A 16,457-nucleotide genomic window follows, 5' to 3' on the forward strand; every position below is an offset into this window, starting at 1 on the left:
AAATATGTCATTGGTATTTTAATGGGGATTGCATTGAATCTATAAATTGCTTTGGGTAGTATGGACATTTTAATGATGTTGATTCTTCCCATCCATGAACATGGTATATGCTTCCATTTATTTGTATTTTCCTTAATTTCTTTCTTCAGTGTTAGGTCGTTTTCTGAGTACAGGTCTTTTACCTCCTTGGTTAAGTTTATTCCTAGGCACTTTATTTTTCTTGTTGCTATGGTAAATGGGATTTTTCTTTCAGTTTCTATCTCTGAGATTTTATTGTTGGTGTACAGAAATGCCTTCGATTTCTGAATATTGACTTTATACCCTGCTATTTTGCCAAATTCACTTATTAGGTTGAGTAGTTTTTTTGTGGAGTCTATAGGGTTTTCTATGTACACTATCATGTCATCTGCAAATAATGACAGTTTTACTTCCCCTTTTCCAATTTGGATGCCTTTTATTTCTCTTTTTTGTCTGATTGCTGTGTCTAGAACTTCCAAGACTATGTTGAATAGGAGTGGAGAGAATGTACATCTTATCTTGTTCCTGACCTCAGGGGGAATGCTCTCATTTTTTGTTTCATTTTGTTTATGTGGTGTATTACATTTATTGATTGGCGAATATTAAACCATCTTTTCATCCCTGGGATTAATCCCAGATTTTCATGGTATATAATCTTTCTAATATATTGCTTGATTCGGTTTGCTAATATTTTGTTGAGAATTTTAGTATCTATGTTCATCAGCAGTATTGGCCGATATTTTTTTGTTGTTGTTGTGTCTTGACCTGGTTTTGGAATTACGGTAATACTGGCTTCATAGAACGAGTTTTGTAGTCTTTCCTCTTCATGGATTTTTTACAATAGTCTGAGGAGAATAGGAGTTAGTTCTTTCCTAAATGTTTTGTAAAATTCGCCTGTGAAACCATCCGGCCCAGGGCTTTTGTGTGCTGGGAATTTTTTTAATAGTGCTTCAATTTCATAGTTATTATTGGTCTGTTGAGGCTTTCTACTTCTTCTTGATTCAGCTTTGGAAGATTATATGTTTCCAGACATTTGTCCATTTCCTCTAGGTTGTCAAATTTCTTGCCATACATCTGTTTGTAATTTCTTACAGTCCTTTGTATTTCTGTGGTATCGGTTGTGATTTCTCCTCTTTAGTTTCTGATTTTATTTACTTGGGTCCTCTTTTTTTTCTTGATTAGCCTGGTTAAATGCTTGTCAATTTTGTTTATCTTTTCAAAGAACCAGCTCCTACTTCTGTTGATCTTCTCAATTGTTTGTTTAGTCTCTATGTCATTTAATTCTGCTCTAATCTTGATGATTTCCTTTCTTCTACTCACTCTGAGCTTTGGTTGTTCTTGTTCCTCTAGTTCTTGTAGTTGTAGGGTTAGATTTTTTTACTAGAGATTCTTCTGTCTTTTTTAGGTAGGCCTGTATTTCTATAAACTTTTCTCTCAGGACTGTTTTCGCTGAATCCAATAGGTTTTGGGTTGTTGTGTGTTCAATATCCTTCGTTTCCAGAAACTTTTTGATTTCTTTTTTGGTGTCATTGTTAACCCATTCATTATTTTTTTTAAATGTTTTTTATTTATTATATTGTTACAAGAGTTCCAATTTTCTCCCCCTTGCTCCCCTCCACCCAGCACCCCCCTCCCCCAGCAATCCCCCCTAAGTCCATACCCCTGGTTCGTAAAAATTAACTATCCCCCCCCTCTCAAATATTAGGACCCTTTGTAATCTTGTAAAGGACAATGGGCGAAGGTCTCAAGCTCCTCTAGCTGCTTCAAGCTGGACATGGTCGTCGTCCTACGTACCCTTGGGTCCAGAAAACCCTAACAAGAGTGGGGGTGTGGAGGAGAGGGTGGCCTTCCCACATGAGGAAGGGTCGTGCAGACTCCAGGTCAGTTGGCTGTCTCCGGTCAACGGCGAAAAATATGGAACACTTCACGAATTTGCGTGTCATCCTTGCGCAAGGGTCATGCTAATCTTCTCTGTATCGTTCCAATTTTTAGTATATGTGCTGCCGAAGCGAGCACACCCATTCGTTATTTAATAGCATGTTATTCAGTCTCCATGAGTTTGAATGTTTTAGAGTTTTTTCCTTGAGGTTGATTTCCAATTTTAAGTCATTGTGATCTGAGAAGATGCTTGATATAATTTCAGTTTTCTTGAATTTGTTGAGGCTTGTTTTGTGTCCTACCATGTTCCGTGTTCACTTGAGAAGAATGTATATTTTCCTTTTTTGGGGGTGAAAAGTTCAATATATATTGATTAAGTCCATTTGATCTAGAGTGTTGTTCAATGCCTCAATATCTGTGGTGTTTCTTTGCTCCAAAAATCTGTCCATTGTTGACAATTGGGTATTAAAGTCCCCTACTATGAGTGTGTTGCTCTTTATATCTTTCCTGAAGTCTTTCAAAATTTTCCTTATATATTAGGGTGCTCCGAAGTTGGGTGCACATATGGTTTACAAGGGTTATATCTTCTCGATTGATTTTTCCCTTAAGTATTATGAAATGTCCTTCTTTGTCTCTTTTTATGACCTTTGCTGTGAAATCTGTTTTGCCTGATATAAGTATTCCTACCCCAGCTTATTTTTCATGTCTATTTGCTTGAAATACTTTTTTTCATTCCTTCACTTTTAGTCTGTGTAGATCTTTTATTCTAAGGTAGGTCTCTTGTAGACAGCATATATGTGGGTCATGCTTTCTATTTTATTCAGTTACTCAATGTCTTTTTATAGGAGCATTTAGTTCATTCACATTTAATGTTATTACTAATAGGTACTTATTCATTGTTGTTTTCCCCCTTTGTACTTGTTTTCCTCTCTCGCTCTCAGTGTTTCTTCATCTTCTTAAAGCAGACCCTTTAGCAACTCTTGCAATGCTGGTTTGGTGGAGATGTATTCTTTTAGCCTTCTTTTGTCTTGGAAACTCCTTATTTCACCTATTTTTAATGAGAGTCTTTCTGGGTAGAGTATTCTTGGTTGTAGGCCTTTGTTTTTCATTGCTTGAAATATTTTTTGCCATTCCCTTCTGGCGTGTAGTGTTTCTGCTGAGAAATCTGATGATAGTTTTATTGGAGCTCCCTTGTATGTTATTAGTTATTTCTCTCTTGCTGCTTTTAGGATTCTCTCTTTGTCTTTGAATGTTTCCATTTTCATTATGATGTGTCTTGAAGTGGGCCTGTTGGGGTTCATCTTCATTGGGACCCTCTGTGCTTCCTGGACTTGCGTGACTCTTTCTCTCCTCATGTTAGGGAAGTTTTCTGTCATTAGTTTTTCAAAGAGGTTTTCTATCCCTTGCTCTTCTTCTTCTCCTTCTGGTGTTCCTGTGATACTGATATTATTACGTTTCATGTTGTCCTGTAGCTGTCTTAAAACATCTTCATTCTTGTTTAGTCTTTTTTCCCTTGGCTGCACTGTCTGGGAGTTTTTGTCTATGTTCTCCTCCAGCTCGGTGATCTGACCTGCTGCTTCCTCTAGCCTGCTTTTAATTCCTTATACTGTGTTCTTCAATTCAGAAATTGTAGTCTTCATTTCCTCCTGGCTCTTATTGATAGCTTCTGTTTCCTTTTTCATGCTGGTATAATTCTCAGTAAGTTCCTTGTAGCTTCCCTGGAGTTCCTTGTAGTTTCACGGGAATTCTTTATGGTTTTTCTTGAGCTGGCTGAGCTCATTGATCCTCCACATAATCCATGTTTTGAATTTCATATCTGATAGTTTGCTCCCCTCTATTTCATTTAGCACTCTTTCTGGGGATTCTACCTTTCCTTTTGATAGGGGAGTTGTTTCTCTGTCTCCCGATTTTTGTGACTCCTATTGTTTGTTGGTGCTTCTTAGAATGATCTGCACTTTCTGGATCTGCCCCTGGTGGCATCAGATCCTGTACCAGTCTGGTCCTAGGAAGACTGTTGGAGACTTTCAGGGATCTACTGCTTTTGTCTGAGTTCTTTAGTTGTTAATCTATTTAATCTGTATTAGCCGTCAGGCTTAAGGACCGAGGGTGTGGCAGCTTAATTCCTGTAGGCAGGGCTTTTGCTTCCCCTCAGACTGAGTCCGCTTGGAGGGCACTGGTCTGCTTGCAGTGTGGGGATGAGTCAGCACTGGGACCCGGTCGGCTGCTCCCCCAGTTCTACCCTCAAAGCCACCGCATCAAATTCTCCCCAAGTGTCTCTAGTCCTTTCTGACTTCCTTCTGCTTGAGCCCAGGGTAAGTGGGGGCCTAAATATTTTTGTATGTGACCCACTTAAGAGCTCTTTTTCTCAAGCTGTTTCTCTCCAGCTATCAAGAAACCCTGTGGATTTTCGTTTTTCACAGCTGGATACTATTTTACTTCCACTCTGTTGCTGTAGGCTGGGAAGCCCAGCTGGGGGTTTGGACCCTGCCCTTCTCAGGGGGAATTCCTGGCTGCTGAGCTGTTTCTCAGTCCCTTCAGCTGCCATCAGTGGGAGCCCAGCCAGCCCTCCCATGTCTCCACAGTCCCTACCAGTCACGTTGTGATGTAGCGCCCTTTTCTGTCTGTCCGTGGTTATAAGACTTCTCTCCAGCTAGTGTTCGGTTGGTTATTCCAGATGATTTCTCCAAAATTAAGTTGTAAATCCAGACTGATCCTGGGATGAGGTATTTAATGTAGCTTCCACTTACTCTTCCGCCCTCTCAGATCAAGATGCATGCATGTCCATTCTTACTGCTTCTATTTAATGAATGCTGTACTAGGTATTCTGACCAGGACAATTAGGGAAGAAAATTACTTAAAAGGCATCATGCTAGAAGTAAAGAAGAGTTGTCTATATTATACGTAACATGATCTTAATATATAGATAATTCAGCAAGGTTGTAGGATAACAGATCTATATACAAAAATTAATTACTTCTATACACTACAATGAACAGCTTGAAATTAGGAAAACAGTTCCATTTACAGTAACATCAAAAAGAGGAAAATTTTAGGAATAAGTACAGCCAAGGAAATGTAACATGCATACACCGAATACTACAAAATGTTGCTCTAAATCTTTAAAAAGGACCTAAATAAGTAGGAATATATCTCATATTCTTTCATTAGAATACTATATATTGTTAAGATGGCAATAATCCCCAAATTTATCTACAAATTCAACATAGTCCCTGTCAAAATCTCAATGGACTTCCTTGTAAAAATAAAAAAGTTGATCCTAAAATTCATATACAGTTTTAAGGAAACTTGAAAAGCCAAAACAATCTTCAAAAAAAAATTAAGTTAGGTGATTCACAGTTCCCTACTTCAAAATATACCCCAAAGTTACAGTCATCAAAACAGTATGATCACTGGTGAAAGGTTAGACATATATGGATCAGTGGTGTCCAGAAATAAATCCATACATCTATGGACAAACTGGTTTTCAACAAGGGTGCCAAGAGATTCAGTAGGGAAAGAATAGTCTCTTCAGCAAGTTGTGCTGGGACAACTGAATATCCACATACAAAAGGATGAAGTTGTATTTCTACCTCATACCATATACAAAAATGAACTCAAAATGAATTAAGGACCTATATGTAGAGCTAAAACTATGAAATTCATTTTTCAAAAAAGAAGTAAATTGTTGTGATCTTGGATATTACAGTGGATTCTTAGGTATGATAGTAAAAGTACAGCAACAAAAGAAAAATGGTTAAATGGTACTTCATCAAAATTAAAATCTTTTGTGCATCAAACACTATCTAGCAAGTAAAAAAGACAACTCACAAAATAGTAGAAAATATTTGCAATTATATATCTGATAAGGGCCTAGGACCAAGAACATGTAAAGAAATCGTACAACTCAACAGCAAAAACACAGACAGCCCAATTTAAAAATGGGTGAAAGACATTATCTCCAAAGAAGATATAGTAATGGCCAACAAACACATGAAAAGATGTTTTACATTAGTAGTCACCAGGGAAATGCAAATCAAAGACACAGCAAATTACCAATTAACACTCACTAGGGTGGCTGTTATAATATTTTCTTTTTAAAATGATGGAAAATAGCAAATGATGAGGAAGTGAAGAAATTGGGACCCTCCTTTTTAATTTTACATTACTGGTAAAAAATATTAAATGATATAGTGCTACTGAAAGTTTGGTAGTTCCTCGAAAGTTAAACATAGAGCCTTGGCTGTTGTGGCTCATTTGGAGTGTTGTCCTGTAACCAAAAGATTGTTACAGTTCAGTTCCTGGTCAGGGCACATACCTAGGTTGCGGGTTTGGTTCCTGATCCAGGCACACAGGACCCCCAGTCCTGGTGCTATAGAAGGCAACCAGTCCATGCTTCTCTCCCTTCCTTTAAAAGTGCAATGGAAAAATTTCCTCAGGTGAGGATGAAAAAAAGTTTTAAAAACAGTTAAACATAAAATTACCGTATTAACCAGCAATTTCACTTCTAGGTATGGACTCAAAAGAATTGATAATAGGTATTGAAACAACCTGTACACAGATTTTCATAGTAGCACTATTCAGTCACCAAAAGGTGAGAAACAATCCAAATGTCCACCAGTTGATAGTAGGATTAAAACACATGGTCTAGCCTTACAGTGGAATATTATTTGGTCATAAAAAGGAATAAAGTATTGCCATGTGCTGCAACATGGATGAACCTTGAAAACATGTCAAGCAAAAGAATTGAGATTTTAAAAAAGGCCACCTTACTGTACCTACCGTATAAGCCATATTCTGCAATGTCTGTGATAGGCATATTCATAGAGACAGAAAGCAGATTAGGTTGCCTGATGAAGGGGCAGTGGAGAATGACTGTTAATGGGTAGAGGGTTTCTATTTGAAGTAATGAAAATATTCTCTAATTAAATAGTGGTGATAGTGCACAATTCTCTGAATAGATTAAAAACTGAGTTGTATACTTTAAAGGGTGAGTTTTATTATATGTAAATTATGTCTCAATGAAGCTCTTACAAACAAGAAAAAGCAGTTAAGATAACCTGGTGATATAACATCGTCGTCGGCAGCCGTCCGTCTCGAGAGACGATGGTGTAGCTTTTCAAGAGTCTATCTGCACCGCCGAGAATGGCTGTGCAGTCCGACTCGGGAGTGACATCGTATCTGTCTCCTCCCGTGTTGAATCGACATCTTGCGATGACGCTGAAGCTACAGAGCCTGGGCAGGGTGATATGGAGGGTCTGCTGTTGCCCATGCAGCAGACCCCCCCTCTCTTCGCAGCTGAAGGGTCCAAGGGAAAGACGGAGTCAATACAGCTTGGCTTCAGGTGCGCCGCAGGAGTTGCCGGTGTTGACTACAACGTCAAACCGCCTTAGGGACTCCGGCTCCGGATTTTCTGTGAGGGTTTACTCCCTTAGCCTTTCCCCTGAAGAGGTATGCCGCAAGGCAGCGGAGGTTTTTTGGAGTCAGAGTTTTCCTTCTCTGATGTACCCTGACTGGAAGATCGAACCAGCGACACTTAGCTCGCAGGCCGACGCTCAATCCACTGAGCTAAACCAGCCAGGGCCAGGTGATATAACAACTCCAATACAAATTCATAGAGTTTTTTCAAAATCCATTAATCAGTTTCTCATTTTCCTAAGCAAACAGTCTTCATCAGTATAAAGAAAGACAAGGAGAGTTTTTCTTTATAGAGATGGGATTAAGTGTAAAGCAATAATAAAAAATATGGGTTTGAGGGTTACAAAGACTTTCTTGGCCATCTGCCTGGTTGGTCCCTCTCTCCTGAAATCCCAATGCCATGCAAGCTGTTAAAGCAGCTCCTGTAGCTATCAGAAGTTTAATTTTTGTGGTGAGAAGCACTAGGGCAATTGCGTTTCTCTGGTCTCAGAACAAATTCATCTATATGTCATATTTCTCCTGAACTTGATAACATAGTTATAGTAAGACAAGTCACATTTTTCCAGCATTTATAAAAATCTGCTTTTTCTCCAAACAGATTGCACAAAGGTAATGTAAAGGATATCGGCTTGGATCTTGAGAATAATTTTTAGCTTTGTCCTGCTGTATTTTTATTTCCAGCGCCTTTTCTGTAAGTGCAGTGCTTGTGACATGATTTACTGTACTTTGTTTAAAAGGCCATATTATAAAGGCTTTCTTTCTACCAATGAGAAATGCTACTTGAACCAATGTAGAGCGTGAAAGAATCCAGGTAGCCTCTTGTGGTATGTAAAGGATGTCTTTGCATATGATGGAGCAGAGACTCACTAGTAAAAGCAAGAGAACCAAGCCCGGGGACTTTGAGGACTCTTCAGAAATGTACTTCTGGTTAACTGAAACCTATTCGTCATTCAGCATTTCTGAGCTCTGCCAATGGAGCAATAATTGATACTTAGAAATATGCCCTCCAGGTACTGCAGGATTATGGCTGCCTTTTGAATTGTTGAAAACTTAAATTATATCCAGGTTTAGTGCTAAAAATGTCCCTTTTCATTCAATTTTTTTGATAATTAGTAATTCCACTAGGGTGTGAAATGGGTCATACCTTTTTATTAACCAGATTAATGGGATAAGCAGATATGAACATTACCCATGTTACCAAACAGGAGCTTCCTATAGAATTTTCTAGGTAAAAGACAGGTATCTTAACTGAAAAATAATGAAGAAGTCATTAATTGTGTAGCATTTTAGTTTTCTTAAAGTAAAAAGTTAAAGAAGGAGTTCAGTGATTTTGCATACATAGATTTTATGTCTTAACAATTCTTTCTGGCTTCCTGAAAGGTCTGAGTGACTTTAGGTGGAATAACCGGATCTGTTTGCTCCTGAGGAGCAGGCGTGAGTTCCCTAAGAAAAAGCAGGGAGCCAGATGGTTGGCTATTATGTTACAACCATCATCTGTTGGGCCATGAGCAAATATTAAGTGAATAATATATATGTAATTGGTGTGAAAGTACAGTTGCAATATTTCTAATTCTGTTTGAAGGATGGGGACTTCTTGAACATTTGTGTTTCATAGTGTACTATATTGAAATGCTTTTTGTTTACAGGGTTAATCTATTTTAAACTATTTTAGAGTGAACATTTTCCCTCATTTTTAACACCACTGTGTGATATTTTGAATTGAAATGGCCTGTAATGGCCCCCCTTTTTTTTATTTTCCATAACAACGTGAGCACTAAATTATAGCTGTGCAATTATGTAAACAATGGAAATGCTTCTAGAATGAATCCTTCCTTTTAAATTTTCATTTTGTGTAATTGTTGGAAGGTTTGGAACCATAATAAACAAAATTATTTTGCACATTTATCGTACCGAAGGTCTATTATAAGAGAACTAAAGAAACAGCACTATGCAAAATGAATAAACCAATTTCTGTTGCCATCACCATATGTTTTTTCTTATCACTTACGGTTTTTCCAGTTACTGTGTACACAGCATTCAATTAAAGCGATTCATTTACCAGGCCGAATGTGGTTTGTGTTTATAGAACTGTGCTTTGGAGGAGAGGAAACAACACACCTCTATTTGAATTACCTGATTTTTTTTGTAAGATCAGTGATAAGAGACAGATGTTCTCACCAGTTACTTACTCATAAACCTAAATCTTTTGATAAGCTGCAAGTCCACAATTATCATCTTACAATCAAATTTTCACACTCAGTGTATAGCATGTGTGTGTGGACTTTCAACCAAAAACAAGAGAAAAGTAACTAGTTTTGTGGTCTGTTTACTACATTACAGCATTTTGAAGAATGAGTTTTATTTCCCTTGAAGAAAAACTTGAGTTTTGTCTATGTTTTAAACTGATAAATTTCCAAGAGTAAACAATTCCTGTTTTTCATTGAGCTTATTGTTTAGTGTATTATTTGTAGTCTGTTTAGAGTGAAAACGAAACTAATAGTTGCCACCAGATTCACTTGTATAGGGTAAATAGAAGAATGGAACCTAGAAAACATATAAAGATTATTTTCCTGTATTTTCTTTCACTTCTACACTGTGGCTAACCATTGTAATGGTTTGCTAAGGATGTTTCTTGAAATCATTAATTTCTAGGGTTTTTTAACTTCTGGGGTAATGTAATCTAAGACACTTATTTGTGCCATCTTTGAAATGTTTTTAAGTGTTCTTTCTGAATATTAGCAAAAAGAATAGTGTGTAGAATTCTGACAAGTGGATGCTAGAAAGTAAAATCTTCATTGTCCTTCTGCTTTTGAAAAAAAAAGTTTTTTACTTGTCACTCTTCTATATGGCCCTTTTTATTTTATTGAAGCATGTGTGCACATCTACCATACCATTAGATACAGCTCTTTAAAAGGAAATCATCCCATTTTATGGAAGAGAAATGTGAAGTTCTAGGCATGACATGATCTGCCCATGATCACATATACGAGGCCTTGAACCCAGACCTAGAGGTCCCAGTTCTGGAGAGACATTTTCTACTGGTGGTCACAATAGAAGTAGCACTGAATAACATCAAATCATGCAGTGGGAATAAAAGCCCTTTTCAGTCCTTTGACTCTCCTGGGTATTTTCTGCTTATGACACAAAATACTAGTTTTCCAGACTAACCTTATTTAAGTTCAAAAAGTAATTTACTTTGGATGTGGACATGAAAATAGCATGAAATTGTACATGGATAATAGACGTTTAGGAGGCAGTATTCTATGCTATCTATATTTAAAAACCTGGAGACTGTGAAGAAAGTATCAGTCTCAAGATTTTTATTTTTCCAAAGATTCCATTTATAGCTGTGATCTTAATGTATAGAAGGGAAGGTGAAAGAAAGCATCTACTAGAAATGAGTGGAGCATTTTTTGAATGTCCCTCTATTGGGAATATATAGCTGCTCTCTTGAGTACCACGCAGTTATTCATAATTTTAAGATGTTGTCACAAAGTTAAAGTCTTTGGATTTTTCCATTTCATGGCCATGATTTGGCAGACTGGCCATATACTCCCCTGTTTAACCTGCACATTAACCTACTCCAGTGCCATCTTTAACTGGCCTCAGCAGCAGCACAGACCCCACTTCTCTTTGGGGCTCTGTCTTACGTGGGTGGCAGGGCAGGATAGGCTAGCCATCTGTTATTTTGCTCTCTTTCCAATCTTCTTGCCTGTAGAAAGAAACAGGTTCCGTTGAAGTGACTGGCCAAGGTCCAGGGGTACAGGGAGCCATGTGACTTTACCTTGGCTATACACATTTCTGCTGTCTTTAGCATCAATGCCAACTTAGTAATTTTTTGTGAATGCCCTGTTTACACATCATTGCCTCTGCACATATGAACCTCATAAAGCAAAATGGATTTCATTTACAAATTTTGGCTTTAGCTTATTAAAAGATTTAGTTCATAATTACCATAAACTTATCCCAGAAAAATATTTTTAAATTAAAATTCTAAATTTCAGTTTTGAAAATGGTTTATTTATTTAAGTATGGGCTAAAGATATTAAAAATCTATAGTATTCAAGGCTTAGTTCCTCATCTCAACAGATGGAATTAACACTATAAACATAATAAAGTTAACATCATGGTTGTTTGCATTATTAATCTTCAAATGCATGGCATTCTGCTACCTTGCTAGCTAGGTTTGCACAAATCCTTTCATTGCAGCATATGTCAACAGAAATGTGCTTCCATCTGCTGCTGGATAGCTTGATGCCTGATATTCTGAGACAAGGCCTAGCACAATGCGTACTTCTGTGAATAATTACAGGTGTGTGGTGGGGAGCCCAGGGCATTAATCAGAGGCTTAATTATGAAGAAGGTGGATCTTTTGTTCCACTCTTGGAGCTTGAGTTTACCACACACTTTTTAAACTGCAGCATCCATCTGCTAAGCCCCTTAGAATATTTGCCTTGGCTGATATGGACCTTAAAGTGTATCAAAGGATGTGATTAAAACAAGTTTAAACATTAACTTGAAGAAGTGTGTTTCAGCTTTTTCTTTCCTTCCTTCCTTCATTTTATCTGTCTATCTATTTACCTATCTATATATTTATTTTTGTGTACAGGTGAAAGTCTGCTAAAATTCTAAAATTTTAAATTAGGACTTGCTGAACTATTTTTATCATAATGTAAGCTATGATAGAGTAAGCATTGGACAGTCAATTTAAGCATATACATAGCATAATTTGTCAAAACCAAATAAGTCCAGAGTATAGGAAAAAAAGTCTTCATTTAAAATAAATGTTTTGTAAATACAAAAATTCTTTTTTTAGATAAGTGAGGTTATTTTGATTACAAAGGACTTATGTTAGAATTCAGCATGTTGCTATTACTTTGCTCTAACTTAATCAAATTAAATTGAGATTATTTTGAAGGACTTTTGAAACAGCCACACTGAAATCTGAGAAAAGAAACCAAATTGTTTTTTGTATTTTGCTTTTGTATTTTGAGACTGACTATAGGCTGTAGAACTACAAGTAACATAACTATAGTACATTAGCACGTTTGATTAATGTGCATTGCCTAGAACTATAGAAAAGAAGTTTTTGGTTTCCTTACTAATCCCCCATGCACCCACACACACAGATGATTTCATAGATGTAGCCTGACCATGGGTAGCATGAATGCTGTCCAGTGGAGTCCTGGTCTGGTCTGCCATAGGCTGAATGGGTGACTGCCTCAGAACAGAGCTAGTGGACAGGGATGAGCCAACCCCCCACCAGTGAGAGGTTGTTCCAAATGCAGGGATACCAGATGTCTGGGCAGTTAGTATTCCTACTGTGCACTGTGAAAAAGGCTGCTGCTGCATGTTGTACTTTTACCTTGCAATCACACTTATACTCAGAGTCACACCAACTATCTGACCTTATAATATGACCAATCACAGTACTACCATATCACTCCATACATTCCTATTGTTGTAACACATGAAACTACCCAAAGAGTAAAGATTTCCATCTCTTAGTCTGATTTAAGATTTTTTAATGTATCAGTATGCTTTACTTTGGAAAATTGAAGAATATGGAAAGTGATAGATGTTCAAAGGTTTTGTTTGTATATTTACCTTAACACTCCCGTAGCTTGTCCAAGGAGCTCACCTTTAGGTGGTAGCCATAAGAAGTGTCTAGTCCCAGTGTCACAGTTTAGATTTTGGACAAGCCTTCTTACAGTTTAGTGTCCCAATTCTCTCATGTGCAAAATAGATACATACAATAGCCCTTAGACTAACTCATTTCTGAGTACCCCTTTTACTGAGAAATTTCTGTGATCTGTATACTCTTAGGTTATCATACAGTGGTCCTATAGAGACTAAGTGACTCCTTTGGAATTTTGTTCTTGAAAATTACAGTTGCGTTTTTTTCTCTTCCCTTTTAGGATATCTTAAATATCATCATAAGGCACTGTCCACCCCGTTTTTTCTCCCTGGGTTTGCCTGGCTTTTCAATGTTAGTGGGGGACTTCATTACGGCTGCTGCCAGGGTCCTCAGTACAGACATTCTGGCGGTGAGTATGACAATGCTCAGCATCCAAACTCCCAGGAGGCTTCACAATCGCTAACAAGGTTCAGATTTCTCTACTCTTAACAGGTGTGTTGACTCATTAGTGCAATGTGAAACTGGGCTCTCGAGTAGATGCCCTGGCAGCTGATGTGTGAAATTGTAGGATAAGAAGACACACTGTATTGGAAAGGCGTTTCATCAAAAGGCCAGAGTGTGAAAAAATCATATCCTCACTAATATTTCAGCACATTTACACAGTCAGAAGCAGGACTTGTCTCTTAGAATCTTATTAGCATTTTCGAGTAAATGGTGGCACAGACTTAGATTTATATAATAAAGAGAGAATTTTAAGTGGCCATTATCAATAATTTTTTTCATAATTGTCTTTGTTATTAGAAGTCTAGTAGGATATATTTTCTTAAAATGTTAGAACATAAATAGATATCTGTGATAAAGACAGAATTTTAAGTGTACATTATCGGTATTTTTTCATTATTGTCTTAGTTATTAGGAGTCTAGTAGGAAATATTTTCTTAAAATGTTAGAACATAAACATATCTGTGATAAAGACAGAATTTTAAGTGTACATTATCAATATTTTTTCATTATTGTCTTAGTTATTAGAAATCTAGTAGAAAATATTTTTTAAATGTTAGAACACTAACATTTTAACCAGAAAGAGAATATATATTTTCTTATTAATGTGCAGAATTCTTGTACTAAAAAATTAGAAGCAAGTGGACTGACTAAATGGGTATTAAGAACTTAAAAAAGAATTTATTTGCAATCTCCACTTTAACCTCCACTATTGGAGTAATGTCTTAATGCCTTTTGAGAGAAAACTCTTATACATTTAAATTTAAAGGACTTCTACCTTTGTACTCATTATAACTGTTACCTATTCAGATTCATTTTTTTCCTTTTCAAATGGTGTAAACAAAATTAGCTTTTACTGACCCACTGTTCCCATCCTCGCTCCCTCACACTCGCCACCCTCCATCCACTGTCCTCTGTGGGTTCTCTCCTTAGTCTGCTGCCACCCCTAAGCTACCCACCCCAGTGTCCAAGCTCGCAACTCACTGACAGGCATCCTTGGTGCAGAGAGGCCAGAGCCAAAGCCAGAGCTGGAGCATTGCCTGAGTGCCTTTCATCTCAGAAGTTCAAGGCACTTGGTAGAACTTCTGCCATACAGGTGGTGAGTCTTGCACCACATTTGTAAACAAATGGCTGCCATCTGGAAGAAATTGGTGATAGTTGGTGATGGAGCCTGTGGCAAGACTTATTTGCTCATTGTTTTTAGCAAGGACCAGTTAGTTCCCAGAGGTGTATGTACCTACAGTGTTTGAGAACTGTGTGGCAGATATTGAAGTGGAGTTGGCTTTGTGGGACACAGATGGGCAGGAAGATTATGATCGCTTGAGGCCGCTCTCCTACCCAGACACCAATGTTATAATGATGTTTCTCCGTTGACAGCCCTTATAGTTTAGAAAACATCCCAGAAAAATGGACTCTGGAGTCAGGCATTTCTTTACCAGAGTGCCCATCATCCTGGTTGGGAACAAGGAGGATCTTTGGAATAATGAGCACACAAGGTAGGAGTTAGCAAAGATGAAGCAGGAGCAGAAAAACCGGAAGAAGACAGAGATATGGCAAACAGGATTGGTGCTTTTAGATACATGGAGTGTTCATCTGCAAAGACCAAAGGTAGAGTGAAGAAGGTTTTTGAAACAGCCACAAGACCTGCTCTGCAAGCCAGACATGGGAAGAAAAAATCTGGGTGCCTTGTCTTGTGAAACCCTGCTTCAAGCACATGTGGTTAATACTGAAGTGCTGTTTATTAATCTTAGTGTATGATTACTGCCCTTTTTCATTTATCTGTAATTTACCTAAGATTACAGTCAGAAGTCATTTTGCTACCAGTATTTAGAAGCCAACCATGATTATTGATGATGTCCAAGCCACCTGAGCCTCTGGGTCCTTACGACACCTCTTTTAATTCAAGGAATTTCTTAACTTCTTTCTTCTTTCTAGAAAGAGTAATGGTAACTTTAGTGAATTTAGTCTGTAACTACTTTATAACTAACATGTCTTGCCTGTCATCTGTCAGCTACAATGTACACTGTTGATTCACCATTTTAGAACTTTACTCCTTAGCAGATTTCATTGGCATAATTCTGGAATGGGCATACAGTTTTTTCAAAATGTGGTCAGCAGAAAAAGCCCAAGTCCCTGCTGATGTGGCAACGTTATAGTTCTTTGGTTTCATGTTAGTTACCTTTCAGTTACTGTGTAATTAATTCCACTTAATGTATGTTACCAAAAAATAAATATATCTACCCCAGACTAGGAGTAGTAATTGTTCTACTAGTTGGATTTCCTAATACTGATATTTGTCATCCCCACAGAAAGTATTGGTTTTTAAAAAAATAATAAAATGTATTTGAAAATAAAGTCAGATGGAAATGTCTTTTAAAAATTAGCTTTATTGTTTGCCAGGGACTTGTATTGAAATCAATAGGTGAATCGAGCCACTTAAATTTTGTTTGACATGCTGTTAGTTTTTCATGATTTCTTCTGTGCCTAAATTCAGACTCCAGCACTGGGTTTTAAACTAAATTGCTTTTTAATACTTTGTATAACTGGTATTTCATGCTGGTATTTTCACACACTAGTTTTTTCTTATGAGGGTAAATTAAAAAGCTAAAGGAAGGGTTGAGAGAAGAAAAAACGAAGAAAAATGTTAAATTTGTTTAACTTTCTCTGTGAAGACTATGACAACTTTAAATACTTCATTTCTGAAAATTAAGATAATCATTCTCAAAGAACTTCAAATTTATTTTCAGTCATTCAAATCAACATTGAAAAAACTTACAGAATTTAAGAAGGAAAATGATACTTCTTTTTTTCTTATTTGCTGTGAGAATTTTTTATAAAAATTGCTGGCACACCTGTCAGCCTAAACTGAGTATAGTGGGCGAAAGGGTTTTGGACAAGTGTGACGTGCCTTGCACACCTTCCTCCAAGGAAGCCTTTTTTTCCCCCAATATGGGACACTGAAAAATTAATACCTGCCTTTTGTCTTCTAGTGGTTATGGATTGAGTG

At 37.2% G+C, this 16,457-nt stretch overlaps 1 protein-coding gene, 1 non-coding gene and 1 pseudogene across 2 annotated transcripts in view; 2 read left to right on the plus strand and 1 right to left on the minus strand.

Annotated features, from left to right (window-relative positions):
- Positions 1–16,457, plus strand: part of RALGAPA2 (Ral GTPase activating protein catalytic subunit alpha 2) — a 401,573-nt gene that overhangs the window by 263,608 nt on the left and 121,508 nt on the right. The window contains exon 24 of the mRNA XM_090285992.1: positions 13,230–13,358. Within this exon, the coding sequence (XP_090142118.1) occupies positions 13,230–13,358 (129 nt within the window). The remainder of the gene's footprint in view (positions 1–13,229; positions 13,359–16,457) is intronic.
- Positions 1,927–2,034, minus strand: LOC150003106 (U6 spliceosomal RNA). Its single transcript, XR_016512924.1, has one exon. It is a non-coding gene; the product is annotated as a U6 spliceosomal RNA (small nuclear RNA).
- LOC150003107 (transforming protein RhoA pseudogene) lies at positions 14,578–15,208 on the plus strand (annotated as a pseudogene).

Source organism: Furipterus horrens, unplaced genomic scaffold, assembly GCF_987537825.1.
Source record: "Furipterus horrens unplaced genomic scaffold, mFurHor1.1.pri manual_scaffold_8, whole genome shotgun sequence".
In the NCBI taxonomy this organism is placed as follows: Eukaryota; Metazoa; Chordata; class Mammalia; order Chiroptera; family Furipteridae; genus Furipterus; species Furipterus horrens.